General features: G+C 34.3%; 1 protein-coding gene across 2 annotated transcripts in view; it reads left to right on the forward strand.

Moving 5' to 3' along the window:
* The first annotated feature begins 3,698 nt into the window (after positions 1 to 3,698).
* LOC149569632 (GTP-binding protein) overlaps positions 3,699 to 20,962 on the forward strand; it is a 242,567-nt gene continuing 225,303 nt past the window's right edge. For both annotated transcript variants that reach the window (XM_089822343.1, XM_089822345.1), the window contains exon 1: positions 3,699 to 3,950. In XM_089822343.1, coding sequence (XP_089678469.1) covers positions 3,933 to 3,950 — 18 coding nt within the window. In that variant the 5' untranslated portion in view covers positions 3,699 to 3,932. The remainder of the gene's footprint in view (positions 3,951 to 20,962) is intronic.

Consider the following 20,962-nt stretch of genomic DNA (forward strand, 5'->3'; position numbering starts at 1 on the left):
AGAAGATGCCATATGATGTGATGCACTTGGATCAAGAAGCCATTTACCTTGCTCAGGATGTGTGGAAGCAACGAGTGCTTGTCTTTTGCCTTTGAATGATGATGTAGATGTAGCAACTGCCTAATATTGAGAAGAAGGAGAAGACACTGATGAGGGCAACTGGATATTGTTCTTTTGAAGAATGTGAGTAAGCTCGTCAATCTTCTTATGGAAACATTTATGCTCATCATGTTCTAGCTTTTTAAAATATGCACATTTATCTCTTTTTCTTCTAGATGTTTCCTCCCTTGAAGAGGACTTGGATTCAATATTATGTTGTGAAGGAGAGTCATTGCCTTTGTCATGTTGCTTAGGATTCTTGTGTTATTTGTTTCCCTTTCCTTTGGGAGCCTTTGGAGAGGAGTCATTTGCAACCAACGCTTGATATTTTTAAGGCTTCAATTGACCCATGTGTACTAACTTTGCTTGTTTCCTTGTAAGCTGAGCTGCAAATTCATCAAGAGAAAGCATTTTGTATGCAGTACCAAGAACATCCATAATAGCATAGAATGTGGAAACAAAGATCGAATATTCTGGACCTAGCTTGGAAAGAATTGATAATATCAATTGCTAATAATCTTTAGTAATACCTTAATTAGAAAGCTCCAATCTAATGGAATTGAACTTAGAGAAAAAGTCTTGAATATTGTCAAAATCACAAGGACTTAGACCTATAAGCTCATTCTTTAATTTGATTTTTTTTATTATATCAGGTTTACCAAAGATTCCTTCCAATGTAGTCCAAGCATCATGAGGATGTGTCCAAGATGCAATATGATATAAAAAATCATGAGAGATGGTAGATCTAAGAGAGCCAAGTGCTTTATCCCTTCTATCAAAACATTTTCTCCTTTTTGCAACACCTATAGCTGGTTCTAGATCCTAACCAAGAATCATTCTAAGCAATCCAATACTCATCAATTGATTAGAAACTGTTTGTTTCCATTCGTGATAGTTATAGGGAGTGAATAATGAAACTTTTGAAAAATCCATAATGAATCAAAGAATGACTGAAATCAACTAATAACTCCTTCAAATTATTGATTCAATTAAGAATTTTGAAATCCAAGTATTCACCTAGTGCAAATATAGCCAAAAAAGACCTATTTTTGAAAGTCATATGTTCACTCCAAATCACTGAAATCTGATTACAAATTTGGAAAGTAGAGAAAAAGTCATGCACTTTCAAAAAAAATTGTGCTTGAATATGTTACCGGATGTGCCCAAATAGAGCCTTGAAAGTTGCAAAAAATGGGATTTACGATTTTTAGAAAAATTCAGAGATAGAGATCCAAAATCACTTGCACCACTGTGTAGATTGTGCAATTCTACGTCAAAACAAAAAAAATTGCTTGGAAAGAGGAGTCTGTATGAGGGAGATATTGCTGTTTGAAAATTGCCTTTGAAATTTTTTTTTTTTGAATTGCCGCCGCCGCACCTTAAAAAATCAAATGGTTGTAGGTTTGGCCTCGGATGTCCAATTTGGATGAAACAAAATTTGATTTAGGGGTTTTTTGACCCCCTCTATATGATGCCAATCTCTGATTTGCACTAACAAGTTTCAATTTTCACCTGCAATAGAAGTTCACAAAATATGCATCTTGAAATCTCCTTCAAATTGTGATGTCCAAATTGCTAATGCAACACAAACCAAGATTGCACTTCTTGAGAAGAGGTCTTCACACCATGAGAGCTCTAATACCATGTTAGAGTTTTAGTTGACTCTACAACACCCCCAAGATCAAATGAAAGACCAAGATAACTTCCACAAGAGATTGGCAAGACAATTGCATGAAGATGCAAGAATGCTACTATTGATTATGGACTTGATTGACATCCAATTGATTGATTTGAAATGTACATAATATGCCTCCTTATATAGGAGAGGCGATAAGAGACAATGATAAGGAGAAGATAAGCTATCACCTGCAATAGAAGTTCACAAAATATGCATCTTGAAATCTCCTTCAAATTGTGATGTCCAAATTGCTAATGCAACACCAAAAATAAGTCAAACCAAGATTGCACTTCTTGAGAAGAGGTCTTCACACCATGAGAGCTCTGATACCATGTTAGAGTTTTAGCTGACTCTACAACACCCCCAGGATCAAATGAAAAACCAAGATAACTTCCATAAGAGATTGGTAAGGCAATTGCATGAAGATGCAAGAATGCTACTATTGATAATGAACTTGATTGGAATCCAGTTGATTGATTTGAAATGTACATAATAGGCCTCCTTATATAGGAGAGGCGATAAGAGACAATGATAAGGAGAAGATAAGCTATCACCTACATGAGGTGGAATCACATTTCCACCAAAGGTGGATCATCCTCCATTATGCAATGAAGTATGTGCCATGATGAGGATGATAATGTGATAGGTGCACTAAATGTGGAATGAGATAACAACTATGACCACCTAGAGTGGAATTCTCCCACACCATGTGTTTAATTGAGGTGCAAACTCCCCAGTGTCTCAATTACAAACTACTATGCAATGCATTATCCTAAGTAAGCTTAAGTAAGTGTAATTAGTGAATATTTAATTACACCAATAGTAAATAAATATATTTATTTAATAAATCATGCACAATAAATCTAAAACCTTAAAATAAATCATGCACAATAAATCTAAAACCTTAAACTAATACCAAGCCTTTTCAATTTTTTTAATTTTTTCATCTCATAAACTAATTTCAAGATTTTCTTTTCATACCTAAATTCTTAAATGTCCACCTTTGCTCAATATTATGATGTCTTAACTAAGGTAGAGTCTGTAGCTTAAAAATTATTCATACCTATAAATTTTGTTTAATATTTTATTTATGCTACTATATAAATTTGTCTTTCCACTATTAATGAAATGATTATATATTCAAGCACTTTTGTATAAATTAAATAGAACACAGTTTTGTCTAGTAAAACTATAAATCTTTACCAAAACTATATAAAATAAATGAATATTAGAAAATAATATTTTGTTCTAACAAATATTTGTTTTTTTTTTCTTAATAGACCGAAGCCTAGATTAATTATTATTATTATTTATTGTAATTAATTATTTTTATATGTTAAGCAAATTCGAACCCAAAATATATAAACATCTAATTAATATAAATATTTTAAAATGATTTATGTAATTTTTTTTTAAAGATTTTATTCTTAATATTAATCTAAAATTTATATTAGCAATATAAACTCTCTTCCATCACAAATATTTTGAGCTACATTAATAAATAAATAATAGAGAATATCAACATAATATAGCATATACAACTCTACTTACAAACAAAAATTAATGAAGCTCTTTACTTCTTGTTTGTATTCTTTTATTAGCTTTCACATAGGTTTTTATCATTGTAGATTAAAATGGTATTCTTAACATTTAATTTTACCTTTTCTTTTTCATCACTTCTACGCTAATTAAATAAATTATTAAAAATTATTACTATATCTATAATAAGAAATCAACTCTGTAATTCTTGAATTAAAATTGACCCATATTTCATGAATAATGATTCCTAAAAATTTATTCTCATAATATAATATGATAATTTGATATTAATACCTCTATTTAGGGGAAAAATTTAATTAATAAAAATAAAAATTAGAAGATTTACTGCAATTTAAACTGGGTTCTTTTAGCTTTTTGTTTCGTTAGCATCAAAACGATTGAAACTCAACGAATACAATCTGTATTCTGGCCGCCCGTTGGCACTAGAAAAGCACGCAACTCAAACTTACCGAGGTTTCATGAGGGTTGTAAGCTACAGCAGTTTCACTCGTTCCAGCCTTGGACATCGTTGTTATACCAAAAGGTGTCTCGAAAGATTATTTCATATTTGCAGAGCAGCCATTGATTCAGATCAAGCTCATACTGTAGCACAGAAATGGCTTCACTCTCCAAGGTATGATATCGTTGCTTATTAATTATTTTTCTTTTGTTATTTTTCCATGCTGAATACTTACGCTGTACTATTCCCTACAAAAAAACCCCGTGAAATCTATTTGAGTAACAGTTGCACACAACTGATTGACAAAATGCTTAATTTAGATTATTTTGCTCGAGACCGTGAACTGCTTTTGCATTGAGTTATTCGATTCCATTTAAAAATCATAGGCAAACACAGAATAAACATTGAATCTCTTCTAGTACTATATGCCCTGAACTGGGGAAAGGGTTATCTCCACACCTAAACAATTAGGCATGTTTTCTGATGATGAAGAACATAGGATTTAGTAATCACAATGTGGTCTGCGCAATCTGTTGTATTCAATCACGTAGCCTACATTATAGTATGTCCAAGAATGCGTCAAAAAATTATACCCGAGAATGCTTCTGAGATTTTGTTGAAATCAACTATCTAGCATGCAATGCTTCCGTCCGTAGGATTGCATGCCTGACAAAATCCCTCTTGGTTGAATAGTACTGCTGGTGAGCTGCCAAATATTTACGCTGTGCTATTCCCCATAAAATCCTGGCAAAATCATTTGAGTAACAGTTGCAAATAACTGATTGACAAAATATTTAATCCGAACTTACTTTGCTTGAGACCGTAAATTGCATTTGCATTAACTTATTGGATTCCAAAAAAAGGTAAACATAGACAAATACAAAATCTCTTCTAGGTTACCTTGGACCAGGGAAAATCCCCAGGGTAATTTCCATACCTAAAAAATTATGTATGTTTTCTGATGATGAATAACATATGATCTAGCAGTCATAACGAGGTCTGCACAATCCTGTTGTATTTACTAATTTAGTGATGCATCCTAAATAATAACATGCCTAAAAATGCTTCCAATATTTTGTTGTATATTTATATTACGACCTAGAATGTTTATGAGATTTTATTGAAATCAGCTAACGGGCATGCTAAATGCTTTCGTCCATAGGATTACATGCCTGACTAACTCACACTTGGATGAACAGTACTTCTGATGGGCAGTTTTATATATTCTGTCTCAGAACATGGTGAATAATATTATGAAAAATTAACAATCTGTAAATTTAGCTTTTAGAAGCTTTGTGAAGGATTAGTGTGTTACGAAAATGAATAATCCATCGAAAAATATTCTGCACTAGATGTACCCTATCTCCTTGTGCTTTTTACTTCAGAATGCTTAGGCAAACACAAACACACCTAACCATCCTGCCTCTCCAACAAACACACCTGATTCCACTCCCAAATGGCTGGAAGCTTCTTTAGACAAAAAGAGAAAATCAGTCCTTGTTGCTCTGCCTCTTGATGACATGGTTAGTAAGTGCCTAGGAATTACCCCTAAGGCCAAAAAGCTCAAACTGTAAAGTTTCTGCAAATTCTTTTGACTGAATCAAACTTAGATTATACCTTCTTTGCCTGCTTTGAACTTGCTGTAAATAACTTCAAAGTACCATCTTGAATGAAATTAGAAATATAAATTTGGAACTGTCTTTTCTTCTGCAAGTTGTATTTGGGCAGTATTGACTAAGGAGCAGACTTTATTGTTTTCTTGTGTGCTCTTAGACTTCAACCATACCCTTAATAAATATAGAAATCAAGGGACATGTCCTTAGAAAGGACATGTCTCTTCCAAAGTCTACTTTGCCTAATCTCTAGAAGTCGGCGACTTTCCATGAAATTAACAAGTTTAAACACAAACTAAACCAAAGGAGTTTTAGTTAGATTCAAACTAACATACAAAGATTGGCGCTGATATCCTTAAGAGGATAATGCAATGACTTTAGATCAGTATTTATCATGCAATATCAGATCAGACCGATCTGTTATCAGATCAGCATGTTTACAAGTTACAAAATTAACACTTCCTCTTAACTTGATAGTCATACTGAGAGATATCATCTCTAGCAACATCAATAAAGATGAACAAGCAAGAATTGATACTCTATATCGATCTAAATCTTCTTAGCATGTGGTATCATAGAACACATGATACAATGTCATATTACTAAACTTGTGATATGACAAATCACTGCTACTTGTGATAACAGTTGTGGAAAGAATACAATATAAATCTGCAGAATAATAAAGTTTTTCATTTATCCAAGTTGTGACTCATAGATACTGGTATTCCTATATCACAATATGATCCTGAGTTAAGATCTACTAGGACACATGATAAACTCCGGAGAATAATAAAATTCTTCCTTTATCCAAATTGTGATTTATAGACATAGCAATGTCTAATCACAATGTGATCTTGAACTCATGTAGATCCTATAGTAGAACTCTATTGTTTAGCACATTATCTAAGAGATCGTCATATCTCTCATAATATCTTTTATACAAGTGTTCGTTATCTCAGAGATTGTCACCTCTTAAATAATGAATACAAATGGTGGAGCCCATAACGGTCAATAGCCTGACAATAAAATTATTTTATTAATAATTTAAAGAATACAAATGGATTACAATCTAACCATACCAAGTCTTTTCCTGAAGTGATCTATGTTCACTCTAAAGAGAGGTTTGGTGAGAATATTTGCTGCCTGATCTGCAATGCAAATGTATTCTAATTTTACAGTATTCCCGTCTACTATATCTCTTACATAATGATAAGGAATTTCTATGCTTGGACCTGTCATGAAAAACTGGATTCATCGAAAGCTTGATGAAACTCTGATTATTACAATGAATAATCGTAGGATTCATGGGTTGACCAAATAATCCCACAAGTAACTTCCTCAGCCAAACTGCTTCTCGAAAGGCCATTGTTGCTGCAATGTATTCGACTTCTATGGAGCTTTGTGCTGCTGAAGATTGTTTTCTGCATATCCAAGATATCATCGCTGATCCTAAACTGAAACAACATCTTAAAGTACTTTTTTTGTCTTTAACACTTCCACCCCAATCTGAGTCAGTGAATCCATGTAAGTCTAAGTTAACTTTTTCATATTTGAGCCCAAGATTAAGAGTGCCTTGTAAGTATCTTATAATGTGTTTTATTGCAACTAGGTGAATCTCCTTAGGCTCACACATAAACTGACTTAAGAAATTAACAACATAGCAAATATTAGGTGTTGTAGTTACCAAGTACATAAGGCACCCAATCATCTGTCTGGAAAGAGTAGAATCTATGGAAGGTGATTTTCCTGCTGCTTCTTTAAGTTTATGTAGATTAGTCTCCATTGGAGAAGACATAGACTTGCAATTCCACATTCCAAATCTCTTCAAAATATCTGATGTATACTTCCCTTGATTAAGTATAATGCTGTCTGAATTGTGTCGTACTTCCAGTCCTAGGAAGTAATGAAGGAGTCCCAAGTCTTTCATCTCGAATTCTCTAATTAGATCTTTCTTGCATTGATTTAGGAGATGATCATTACCTGTTATTAGTAAATCATCAACATACAGTATCAAAATTACCATATCATCTCTATCCTTTTTATAATATAAATTTGGATCGGCTTCATTTTTAGAGAATCTTAAGCCGGTGAGATATTTATCAATTCTTTCATACCAAGCCCTTGGAGCCTGCTTAAGCCCATAGAGAGCTTTCTTGAGCCTGCAAACAAAAACATTAGGATCGTGAGTTTCAAATCCTTCAGGTTGCTCCAAATATACTTCTTCTGTAATCTTTCCATTTAGGAATGTTGTTTTCACATCCATCTGATGTACTTTCCATCCCTTTGATGCTGCAATGGCTAGGACTGCTCTTACAGAGGTATATCTAGCAACAAGAGCAAAAGTTTCTTCATAATCAATCCCTTCCTTCTGAGAGAATCCTCTGACTACAAATCTGGCTTTATATTTCTCAATGCTACTGTTAGCAGCATGTTTTATTTTAAATATCCACTTGGAAGAAACAATAGATTTTCCTTTAGGTCTTGGAACAATTTCCCAAACATCATTCTTCATAATAGATTGGTATTCTTCTGTCATAGCCTCTTTCCAAGCTGTATGTTTAATAGCATCTGAAGGATTGGTTGGTTCTGTTTTGGACAAATCATTCATGTTTGTTGTATAACTACAAAATCTTTTGGGTCTTTTGCTTTCTCTGACTACTCCAGAAGGTGCAGCAAAGTCTTGTGCTTCCTCGATTTTTTTAATGGCCCAAAGTGGTATTTTCTTTGAATTTTGAGTTTCTCCAAGATTTAGGTTTTAAATTTCATCGTCAATTTCTTCCATGTTCTCCCTCTGAGACTCAGACTCAATATTTTTTTCGAAACTAGGTAAAGGAGAGGTTTCTTTAGAAGTTAGGGCTATTTTGAATGCTAGATTTTCTTCAAAAATAACATCCCTACTAAGTTCAATATTTTTCTGTCCAGGTATGAAAATCCTATATGCTTTAGATGTTTCACCATACCCTACAAAAATACCTTTCTTCCCGGAAGGTTCTAACTTAGTTCTCTTATCTTTGGGAACATGGATATATATAGGGCACCCAAAAATCCTAAGATAACTTATATATATATCTTTTGATCGGTAAACGGCCGGAGCCTTTCATTATATTATTAAATAAATAAAAGAAATTACAAGTCCTCTGTTCAAACGAGCACTGGTAGGAAATAACGAGGAAAGAAAATCTCTAGTCTTGCCCGGGACATAGTCCTTTATTATACATAATTTAAAGGAGCATTCCCTAGTTTATTGCTTACAACTTAGAATATCTCTATGAGCTTGGGCTCATCAATATGTTAATGTTTTACATTGATTACATTATGCATTTCCACAAGTAACACAAATACAGTATTGAGGCCAATCGAAGCGGAGAAAGGGGAGAGAAGATCCTAGCCTTCACTTTGTTCCATTGAAATTTTTTTGCCCTGTACAACACCAGGTTGCCAAATAGAACCAGAACAAATCTTTAGCTTCCAACAGGGTTAGTAACATAAGACTAAAACCGTAGGCATTAGAATTAGAATAATTCTAAATCAGAAAAGCATCACAGACTTCCACCAGAACATATCTTGATTAGGCCACCCAATCAACAACTAAAACTGTTAATATATAATGCACAGTACTAAAAAAAGATACAAGACCAACATAGCTTATGAAATACTAAGAGTATAATTCAATCTTTAACTATTTAATCACTGGAAGTTAGAAGTGACTTAATTTAAAATTAGTCTACTTTGTGTAAATTAGATTACTCCTGACAAACGACAGATATATATATATATATATATATATATATATATATATATATATATACTGTATTTAAATTTCCAAATGAGAGTTCTGAAAACATATGTATAAAAATGAAAAAAAAAAAAAAAATATATATATATATATATATATATATTTATGAACCTATATCTATACACACACACATGTCTATAGATTTACTCATGTATACATGAATAAGTCTGTAAACACATATATATACATGAGAAAATCTGTAGACATATATATATATATATATATATATATATATATATATATATATATATACACACAAAGATATCTAAAAGTTATGGTGCAACTACAAGAGATAATTGATAAACCCCTTATTGGCTAAATTATTTGTCAGATCTAATTAAATTATTATGAATGAAAGTTGCGTTATCTAGTTTCAGTTAATACTTAGACTCTTCAATTTATGCTTAAGTTAATTATGATTATAGATTAGGATATTTTCACCATCAACACCTAAATTTGCTAACTTATCTGCCGCTATATTACCTTCTTGAAAAATATGGAGAATCTGAACATCTTCAAAGAGGTCCATGAGTTTTAGGATTTCTTCCAGTTTAGAATTTAAAACCCAGTTTGGCGTTTCCCTTTTTCTAATGGCATTTAGGACAATCTGTGAATCTCCTTCAATGATAAGTTTAGAGATACTTAAATTTCAGCACATTTGGAGGCCTTCTTGAAGAGCTTCTAGTTCAGCAAGGTTATTAGTGGTTGATCCAATCAAGTTGGCTCTTTTAGCTATCCACTTGCCAGAGTCATTATTAATGATGCAATCTATTCCCCCCATACTAGGATTGCCTCTTGAGGCCCCATCAAAATTTAATTTGACCCACCCACTAGGGGGAGGGATCCATCTATACTTGTTCCTCGCATCTTTATTTTTTTTTTATACATAAGTGGAGGATCAATAAGATTTTCCCAGCTCTTTTCATTAGACCATCCCATTCTGAAAATGTTCCTTCCTCTTTCGAAGTTTTGCTAAGGTGAGAGTTTAAGGTTTCCGCAATATAGGCCTCGATTTTATTAGTAAGCTCAAGAGCACTCATGTCTTGATCGTGAAGTATTTTTCTGTTTCTTTCCTTCCATATTTCCCAGTCAAGGATTGATGGACAAATATTCCAGAGTTTCCCATATATACTTCCATTCTTAATAGTTGGCTAACCCCTAAGAAGGTCATCCAAAGATTCTGGCAGAGTAGCTGTCCAACCCAACATATGATGGAGCCATTCCCAGCAATATTGAGAATATGGGCATTTAAATAAGAGATGACCAGCATCTTCACTGTCATGTTTACAAAGCACGCATCTCGAAGGACCCTCAATGCCAAACTTTCTGAGTTTGTGAGCAGATAAAATCCTATTCTGTGAGGCAATCCATAGAAAGAATCTTGCCTTTGGTATATAGGAAGAGTCCCAACAAAGTTTAGGGGGGATATTTACTTCTTCTCACCTTTGGGAGTTAGTGATTACTCTATATCCAGATTTAACAGTATATCTACCATCTTTTGATGCTGCCCATATGAGTTTGTCATTTCTCTCTAATTGCTTGATTTTCCTCTTATGAATTTTTTTTCATAAAGCTTTTTTACTGCTGGATCAAGTTCAATCTTGTCCATGGTTTTCCATTCCCAGCTAATAATGCCATTAATGTCTTATTTAGTTTTATAATTACTAACCTTACACCCCCAATTGACTAGTTGTTCCTTAAGGATAGAAGGAATACCCATGCTATCAATTGGGGGTTGCTTATCCCACGAATCATCCCAAAAGAGAGCTTCATCACCATTACCAACATCCCAAGTGAGATAATTACTGATCAGGGCCCTACTTTTAACTATAAAATTGCAGCTTTTGGATCCTTTAGGAAGGGTCCGCATTCTAAACGAGGAGTAAGGGTCGACAACATTTAGAAATTTGTTATACATAATTTTTGCCCATTTTTGTTCTCTTTCTAAAAAAAGTCGCCATGTCAATTTGGTTCCTAGAACTTCATTTTGCCAGCTTAAGTTTTTGATACCTAGGGCTCCTAATTCCTTTGGTTTACATACATTATCCCATTTTATGAGTGTAACATACAAATTTTCTTAACCAAATTATACAATCTTAAATATCTAAATTCAAGGTAATTTCAGAAGTAACTTAATTCATTTCACATGACATTGATTTCAACCATCTAATTATAACTGAAGGAAATTAAAGTATTGCTAACATTTTAACTGCTTCTAATTATTCAATTGAAATTAAAATAACGGCTAATTATATCAATTGAAATTCTCATAAAGTAAACGTTTTCTCTATCTTGAAAATGAAAATAACCATCTAATCATTTAAAGGTAAAAGGTGCAAGAAACATATTGTATGAATGAAAGAATTTCTTAAACTTATTGTCCAAGCCTCGACATTGGTGAGAGGAGAAGCATTGGCATAGGCTTAACCTCCCAACCGAGGACCGTTACTTATCCCCACATATTCTAATTTAATAAAACGACACTCCCTACCTTGAGATCGGGCTTGGGATGTTCATAAGTCTAGCCATCAGAGCAACCCGGTGGGTTGAAGTTCCAATTGAAGCGTTTGGACAATCAACAAAGATCACATGTTTGGCACATTCGCCTAAATTCTACCTTGGCCAAGGATTTCAAATTTGGTCTACAAACCCGATCTCCACCACTCGACTTGACAACTTATACATATCTGGAACATGCATGAGATTTTATAGGTTTTAACTTCTTATTTATTATATCTGATGTCATTCCTTCTTGTGCAGATTATATACACCTCCTCACCATTTTCAGGCTACCAAGCCGGTGATTCGTAGGTGCCTGCAAGTTTATATTCATAGAATTGATTTACACCTTCTTCACCTTTATTGGCATAACTACTTGGTGAATTCCTCAGTGTTCATAGTATCATCTTATATAAAGGATGCATTTACATCTTGAACCGAGATAATTGATTATACAGGATTGGTATACTTTCATGGCTAGGAAATCATCAATATAATGCAGACTCCATATTTTAAAATCTATTAAATATTTTCTTGAACTCGAATCAATGTATATACAGCAGTGTTATGGATACTACGTGTTATTGACATAAGGGAAGTATGACTAATTTTTAAATGGGAATAGGAAACACAAAATGAAACACTACATATTGAAAGTGGTATTCTGTACTTATACTACAGACAGCGAAATAAATGCAAGGAAAAACATGTATAATAGAGGTCTTATGTGACACCTCTACTGCAAATCGGTTGCTCTATTGTCGGGGATATGACTTATCCTCCTATCCGGCGACCCGCGGCAAAGATTATGATGGACTATTGGGAACGAACGTGTGATCAGTAAAGTATATCGTTTTCCAGGCTCAGTTGTTTCGAGAGCTTTGTTATCAAGGAATGTTACGGAAGAGGAAAAGAATGAATCGATTATGATTATGAGACTAATAAAAAGAAGAGCTTGACTATTCGACTCCCTTCAGTTACAAGAACCCATTCGAATACCATTCAAATCGATTTAAAAAGAAAAGGAGGGAAAGAAAAGAAAGAAAAATAGGAAGTTAAAGGGTTATTATTATTTTATTATTATTATTATATATTCTTATTTATGTTCATGTGTACGTATTGATAAGGTGGCATCATTAGATTATGATTTATAATGTATTGGTGTCACCTTATTTTTATATACATATGTTTGTATTAGAGAATGTTTAATAATAATTAAATAATAATAATATTATTTAATAATTCTTTTAAAGGTAAGAATTTATGTTTATTTTATATTATTTATTATAATGTTCCTTTATAGCTCATGCGGTTCCACCATGTAATATGTTGTCAAGTCCTAGTAACCTTGCCAAGATAGTTTTTAAGTCAAACCTGTCGATTTTGATGACTGGACTATTCGGCCATCCCCTTCCGATGACCCCGTTTAGCAATGCTTCCCCTTTCTCTTTTGTCTTCTTCCTGCTATCAATCAAAACAACATTCTCGCCAAGACTTCAATTCAAGATTTATAAATTGTTAATTCAAAATCATCTACTGACTGTTAGAGATTTCATCAATGTCAGAATAACTAACTCTCTTCACATGTTCATGAAAATATCTCATCATCATACATGTACTTCAACTAACTCATTTCACATGATCGGAAAGAATTATATTGATACAACGGCTATAATTAACTAACTCACTTCACATGATCAAGAAAGAAGAGATTGATACAATGGCTATAATTAACTAACTCGCTTCACATGATCAAGAAAGAATAGATGGATACAACGGCTATAATTAACTAAATTGCTTCACATGATCAAGAAAGAATAGATGGATACAATGGCTATAATTAACTAATTCGCTTCACATGATCAAGAAAGAATAGATTGATACAACGACTATAATTAACTAAATTGCTTCACATGATCAAAAATAAATTGTTCCAACGGCTATAATCAGTTTAAAATTTTAGGGCAAAAAATGAGATGTAACATATCCACCCCCTTAGATTTTTCATCGTCTTCGATGAAAACAATAGCAAGTTTAAGCAATACTTATTCAGTTATACGAAAATAAAAGAAATATTCAGTTTTCAATCTTAGAGAAAAGGTAGGGATATCTTTGGAAAATATCATGATAATCCTCCCAGGTGGCATTATCTTTAGTGTATTGGTCCCACTGGACCTTGCATTGTGTTACTTCTCGATTTCGTAAGCGTAGCTTACGTACCTCGAGTATTTTGAGCGGTCTTACCTCTACCACTCCTGGCTTTCGCACTTGCAATAATTTCCAATCAATCATATGTTCATGGTGGGTAATATACTTTTTAAGATAAGTCACATGGAAGACGTTATGCATCCTGGAAAGGGCTGGTGGTAAAGTAATCATGTAAGCCATTGGGTTAATAATCTCCAAAACTTCAAAGGGTCCTATATATCTCGAGGCTAACTTAGCATTCTTGCCAAACTTGATAGTACTTTTCTAAGGTTTAACCCTTAGTAACACCTGGTCCCCTACTGAGAATTCTCTGGGTGTTCTTTTAGCATCAGCATAACTCTTCTGTCTGTCATTTGCCTCCTTCAACCTCTGACGAATCTGGAGTACCTGTTCCTCCATCTCCTGTAGCATTTCAGGCCTAAAAATGACTCTTCCTTCCAATCGATTCCAACTTACTAGAGTTCTGCACTTACGACCGTACAAAGCCTCAAAAGGAGCCATTCTAATTGAGGACTAATAAGAGTTATTATATGCAAATTCTACTAGAGGTAAGTATGTTTCCCATTGGTACTGTCGGTCCATACAATATACTCTTAAGAGACCCTCTAATACTTGATTTACTTGTTCGGTTTGACTAGTTGTCTCAAGATGATAGGCTAAACTAATATTCAATTTGGTGCCCCAAAGCTGTAAATAATGTTTGCCAAAATCTGTAAGTTATCCTAGCATCCCTCTCTGAAATAATTTTCTCTGGAATCCTGTGTAACCTGAAAATATCTTTTATGGACTTATGAGCAATTTCAGGTGCTCCATTGGATAAATTTCCTGGTATGAAATGAGCAACCTTAGTCAATCTGTCAACTACGACCAAGATAGTGTTGTGTCGATTCCGGGTCATAGGTAACCCTTTTACAAAATCCATGGATATTACCTATCATTTCCACTCAGGTACTTCATTTGGATGCAACAGACCTGTTGGGTTCCGATGTTCTACCTTTACTCTCTAACATTCTAAGCATCCTGCTACAAACTCAATTATTTCCCTTTTCATCCCCTTCCAAAAATATAATGGTTTTATATCAGATAACATCTTCGTTACTCCCGGATGTCCTGAGTATAGAGCTGAGTGATATTCACCTAAAATCAGTCTTCAAAGTTCAGGGTTGTTAGGCACATAGATGCTATGGTGATATCTTAACAATCCGTCCTCTTCTAAGCTAAACTTTGAATACTTAGGATCTTGTGGGTCTCTAATAAGAGCCATGCTGATTTTTGTATAAAACTCATAATTTTCCAGATGCTGTAAAATTTGATCTCACAACCTAAAGTTTACCATAGTCATTGCCGAGATGTGTCTTCTCCGGCTTAGGGCATCAGCCACCTTGTTTTCCTTACCTTTAATGCAGCTTATGTCGAACTCACAATCTGCTAAAAATTCCAGCCATCTCCTTTGTCTAGCATTAAGGTTCTGTTGGGTGAAAATATATTTCAAACTTTGGTGATCAGATCTAAGCTCAAATGGTTTTCCAATTAAATAATGTTTGCACATTTGCAGTGCATGCACTATTGCTGCTAATTCAAGATCATGGGGTGCGTAATTTTGTTCATAATTTTTCAGTTTCCTAGACTCATAAGCAATGACTTGTTCATCCTGCATTAACACACCTCCTAAACCTTCTCCTAATGCATCGGTTATAACTATGAATTGTTTTTGTGGATTAGGTACCCTCAGAATAGGTGCAGTAGTCAATTTTTCTTTCATAAACTTGAAAGCTAGCTGATTGACACTTTTCTGTCCAAACAAATTTCTTTCCCTTTCTCTGAAGTGAAGTGATTGGGTAGGCTATCCTCGAGAAATCTCTGACAAACTTTTTGTAGAATCCAGCTAATCCCACGAAGCTCCTAACTTCGGATACATTTCTAGGTATGGGCTATTCCTTAATCGCTTTTATCTTAGATGGATCCACTTCTATACCTTGCGCTGAAATAATGTGCTCTAGATACTGATTTCTTTTTGGTAAAAAACACACTTAGATAGTTTCCCATATAGCTTGTGTTCTCTTAGTCTTTGCAAAACTGTTTCTAAGTGCCTTTGATGTTCTTCTTCATTCTTAGAATATATTAAAATGTCATCAATGAAGACTAATACAAATTTATCCAAACAATTCTGAAATATATTGTTCATTAAATTCATGAAAGCTGCTGGGGCGTTAGTTAATTCCAAAGGGCAATACTGTAAATGTAATAACCCCAATAGGTTATAACTTCTTCAAACACCAAAAATCTTTATACTTCAGTTGTTTGACATTTCATCAAACACTTTGCAAGCAAGCTCTGATATCACTGTAATAAGCCACCTCAAATCTGCTCTCAAAAATGCTGATGAAAGCTCAAGGAATTTCATCAAACAATTCACATGCAAGGGACGTATGACTGATATAGTATTTCAGCTGGCTTTAAATGACTCTTTTTCAATTTGCATCAATGAAAAACTTGTGCTAGAAGACTCCAAATGGACTACACAATGGCCTAACATGAGTGTGCTACTAATTTTGACAATATTTAGTGCATATATATGATCTAAGCATGAGAAATGTACACCTACAGCCAACTGGCATTTTTACAAACAGTTGGTGTGCAAACTAACTAGCTAATAAATAATGATATTAAATTGCTTAAATGACACCAACAACTATTATCATCTTAATTTGCAATGAAATTTCTAATACAATGCTCATGAAATATGGCCAAGACTTTTGGCATTTACATGGATTACAAAATGATAATGCTGGTATAATGCACACTTATAGCTGAAACTTATAACACCCTAAAAAACAATACTAATAAAGGAACCTGGTTATAGATGGCTGTAATAATCTTCTTCAATGCTGCCCCTTCTGATTTGCTTTTTTCGAACTGCTTTTTCAGACTGCTTTTTTCGGCCTGCTTTTTCGGTTCTGCTTTTTCGGATTGCTTTTTCGACCTGCTTTTTCGGTTTCGCTTTTTTCGGGCTGCTTTTTCGTATCCGCTTTTTTAGCCTGCTTTTTCGATTCCGCTTTTTCGAACTGCTTTTTCGTACCTGCTTTTTCGGATTGCTACTATGTTGAATCTCAAGACCATATCTTTCAATGGCGTCAAGATTTTCAGCTCGAAGGGATTTCGTCCTCCAAACTATTGAGACATAATCTCCAGCAAATTCCCCAATTTCTTTGATATTTCCAACCATGCTTAAAATAAGCTCTTCCATTTTTTTTATAGTGTTTTCACAAGAGTTCCATCCTTCGTTTTCTCAATGTGGGATAAAACATAACTCCCTTTATGTAACTTATGTCTCCAATGTGTTATAAAATAAAGGGGACTCTTTTAATTTAAATATTTCTCACAAACTATAGTCTATGCATTAATAAAGTTAAATATTTAAATTTAACTTTATAAAACAGCTTTATCAATGCAAAACAAATCTTATCAATGATAAACAAGTCTTCTTGCCGATTTTAAACAATTACCATTGACATACTGTTGCCACTGGATGTCCACCCATGCCCAAGATGACTTACTATAAATAGTAAGTATGCTCAAAGTTGCCTCAAAACCCCTCAACTGAAACTATCTAGGCCAAATGGCCTCTAAGCCCCTTTAATGTCCTAGTTAGCCTACGGGACCATGGGGAAATAGGTTAACGACAACATCATGCTATGAATGCTAAAAAGGGGACATTACAGTAAACTCATAATGTCCATACCTAGTCTTGAATGCGGTTTTATGTATATCCTCATCTTTAATTCGCAGTTGATGGTATCTTGATCTTAAATCAATTTTTGAAAAGACAGTCGCACCCTTCATTTGGTCAAAAAGATCATCTATCCTTGGCAATGGTTATCGATTTTTGATGGTGACTTTATTAAGTATCCTGTAATCTATACATAGTCTCATGGTTCCATCCTTTTTCGTTACAAACACTACTGGGGCTCCCCATGGTGAGACACTAGGTCGAATCATCTTCTTATCTAGGATATCCTATAATTGAATCTGTAACTCTATTAACTCTGTGGTTGTCATTCTATACAGGGCTCTCGATATGGGTTCCGCTCCTAGTATCAAGTCTATGGTAAAATCAAATGCCCAGGAAGGGGTAATCCAGGAAGTTCCTTAGGAAACACATCTTGATAATTCTTCAAATAGGGGTATTTTTCTACGAAGGATTCTTGGTCCCAAGTCAGCACCTTCTGAATTCCAGGTGGTTTTTCTTTTGTTGTCTCGGATGAGGTCATCCTTTCTAATCTTGTGCTTCTGTTGGACAACCTTTTCTAGGGCCTCTTCCATGGTTCGAGGAGCAAGAACATCAACAGCTCCTCCTATCCTATTATTCAACCCCATGATAATTTTTCTCACCTTTAGATTGGCGTCTTGCTGATAAGGTGGCATATATTTAAGTAATTGTGTGAACCTCTCTCAGTACTTATGTACTGACATGTCTCCTTGTTTTCAGTTCTGAAAATCTAAAAACTTCTGATCATAAAATGTTTGAGGCAGCCAACGCCTTTGAAATATGCTCACAAATTTCTCTCAGGTGATATCAGTGGTTCTAATATTTTGCTCGACCTTAGTGTTTCCTCACCAAGTTGCAGCTTCTTTGGTGAAATGATATATTCCCCATACTGCCTTTGAGGTCTCAGAGAAATTTCTAATCTCGAAATATTGCTCCATCTCGGTCAACCATGCTTCTACTTCTTCTTTGGACTTAGAACCGGAAAATTTAGGTGGTTTTATTTTCTTTATGTCTGCTGATAAATTAGCCACTATTTCTTTCTTCTTTTGCTTTTTTGCTCACTTAGAAGAGCGGGTTTTATTATGTTCAAAGACTTCTGTCTCTGCTCTAAAAGTGGGTGTGGTTTGCACTTCCTCATGGTCCGGCCCCATCCGAGCTGCTATTTCACTCATCCTTCTTTCCATGGTTTCTAACTTTAATTGTGTTTCTTGCAAGATTTGGAGTACCAGTTCATTGGAAGATTGAGGGTTCTCGCGTATTATATCTTGGTTTTTTGCATTCCCTTTGTTATTCATTTTTATGTTTTAGGTTTCCCACCTGTTAATTTACAATTGTGTTATTATGCAGAAAGAAGAAATCTAATAGAGAGAAAATCTTACAACACATATTTTCAAATAACTTAATTTTATTTTCATTGCTCAACTAAGCAATCTTATTTACAAAATTTCCTTAATAGAGGAAGTCTACATTCACATAGCATTTTTAATCTTGCTTTGTAGTATTACATTTTGGTTCAGCCTGGCACATATCTCGTATCATCAGGACCTATGAAACTGTAAAAGGGCGTTGCTCTGTTGAGCATTCTAGCTTTGTATCAGCTTGTTTCTATATGCCACCTTCTTGGCAGGAGTCCACCTGACTCTTTCCTTCTTCATCTGCTGAATAGCCTGATTCAGGGTTTCATTGTCTCGGGATTCAAAACAACAAGAGTAGTCATATTTAGTCATGTTTCTAATGAGACAGGGAAAGATGGGATGTCGAGTTTTCTTACGGGGAGTTTTACGTACTAACATCCTGTAGCCAATTTCAAATTTCTATCAGGTTTCATGAAGGTAGGGTGCCCTAGGTTTAGTGTCAAACCTAGTGCTCCGATACCATATGTAACATACAAATTTTCTCAACCAAATTATACAATCTAAATTCAAGGTAATTTCAAAAGTAACTGAACTCATTTCACATGACATTGATTTCAACCATCTGATTATAACTAAAGGAAATTAAAGTATTGCTAACATTTTAACTACTTCTAATTATTCAACTGAAACTAAAATAACGGCTAATTATATCAATTGAAATTCTCATGAAGTAAATGTTTTCTCTATCTCGAAAATGAAAATAACCATCTAATCATTTGAAGGTAAAAGGTGAAGAAACATACTGTATAAATGAAATAATTTTTTAAACTTGTTGTCCAAGCATCGGCATTGGTGAGAGGAGAAGCATTGACATAGGCTTAACCTCCCAACCATGGACCATTACTTATCCCCACATATTCTAATTTAATAGAACGACCCTCCCTAGCTCAAGATTGGGCTTGGGATGTTCATAAGTCCAGCCATCAGAGCAACCCTGGTGGGTTGAAGTCCCAACAGTTATTCTCCAAAATAATTGAAGCTTTTGGACAATCAACAAAGATCACATGTTCCGCACATCCGTCAAAATTCTACATTGGCCAAGGATTTCAAATTGGGTCGACAAACTCGATCTCCACCACTCGGCTTGACAACTGATACATATTTGGAACATGCATGAGCTTTTATAGGTTTTAACTTCTTATTTATTATATCTGATGTCATTCCTTCTTGTGCGGATTATATACACCTCCTCACCATTTTCAGGCTACCAAGCCGGTGATTCCTAGGTGCCTGCAAGTTTATATTCATAGAATTGATTTACACCTTCTTCACCTTTATTGGCATAACTACCTGGTGAATTCCTCAGTGTTCATAGTATCATCTTATATAAAGGATTCATTTACATCTTGAACTGAGATAATTGATTATACATTATTGGTATACTTTCATGGCTAGGAAATCATCAATATAATGCAAACTCCATATTTTAAAATCTATTAAATATTTTCTTGAACTCGAATCAATGCATATACAGTAGTGTTATGGTTACTATGTGTTATTGACATAAGGGAATTACAATTGATTTTTAAATGGGAATAGGAAACACAAAATGAAACACTGCATATTGAAAGTGGTATTCTGTACTTATACTACAGATACAGCGAAATAAATGCAAGGAAAAACATGTATAACAGAGGTCTTATGTGACACCTCTATTGCAAACCGGTTGCTCTGTTGTCGGGGATATGACTTATCCTCCTATCCAATGACTCGCGACAGAGATTATGATGGAGTATTGGGAACGAACGTGTGATCAGTAAAGTATATCATTTTCCAGGCTTAGTTGTTCCAAGAGCTTTGTTAGCAAGGAATGTTACGAAAAAGGAAAAGAATGAATCGATTATGATTATGAGACTAATAAAAAGAAGAGCTTGACTATTCGGCTT

The sequence above is a fragment of the Cupressus sempervirens genome, chromosome 3, assembly GCF_028749045.1.
Source record: "Cupressus sempervirens isolate cs-2001-9-10 chromosome 3, ASM2874904v1, whole genome shotgun sequence".
Classification (NCBI taxonomy): domain Eukaryota; kingdom Viridiplantae; phylum Streptophyta; class Pinopsida; order Cupressales; family Cupressaceae; genus Cupressus; species Cupressus sempervirens.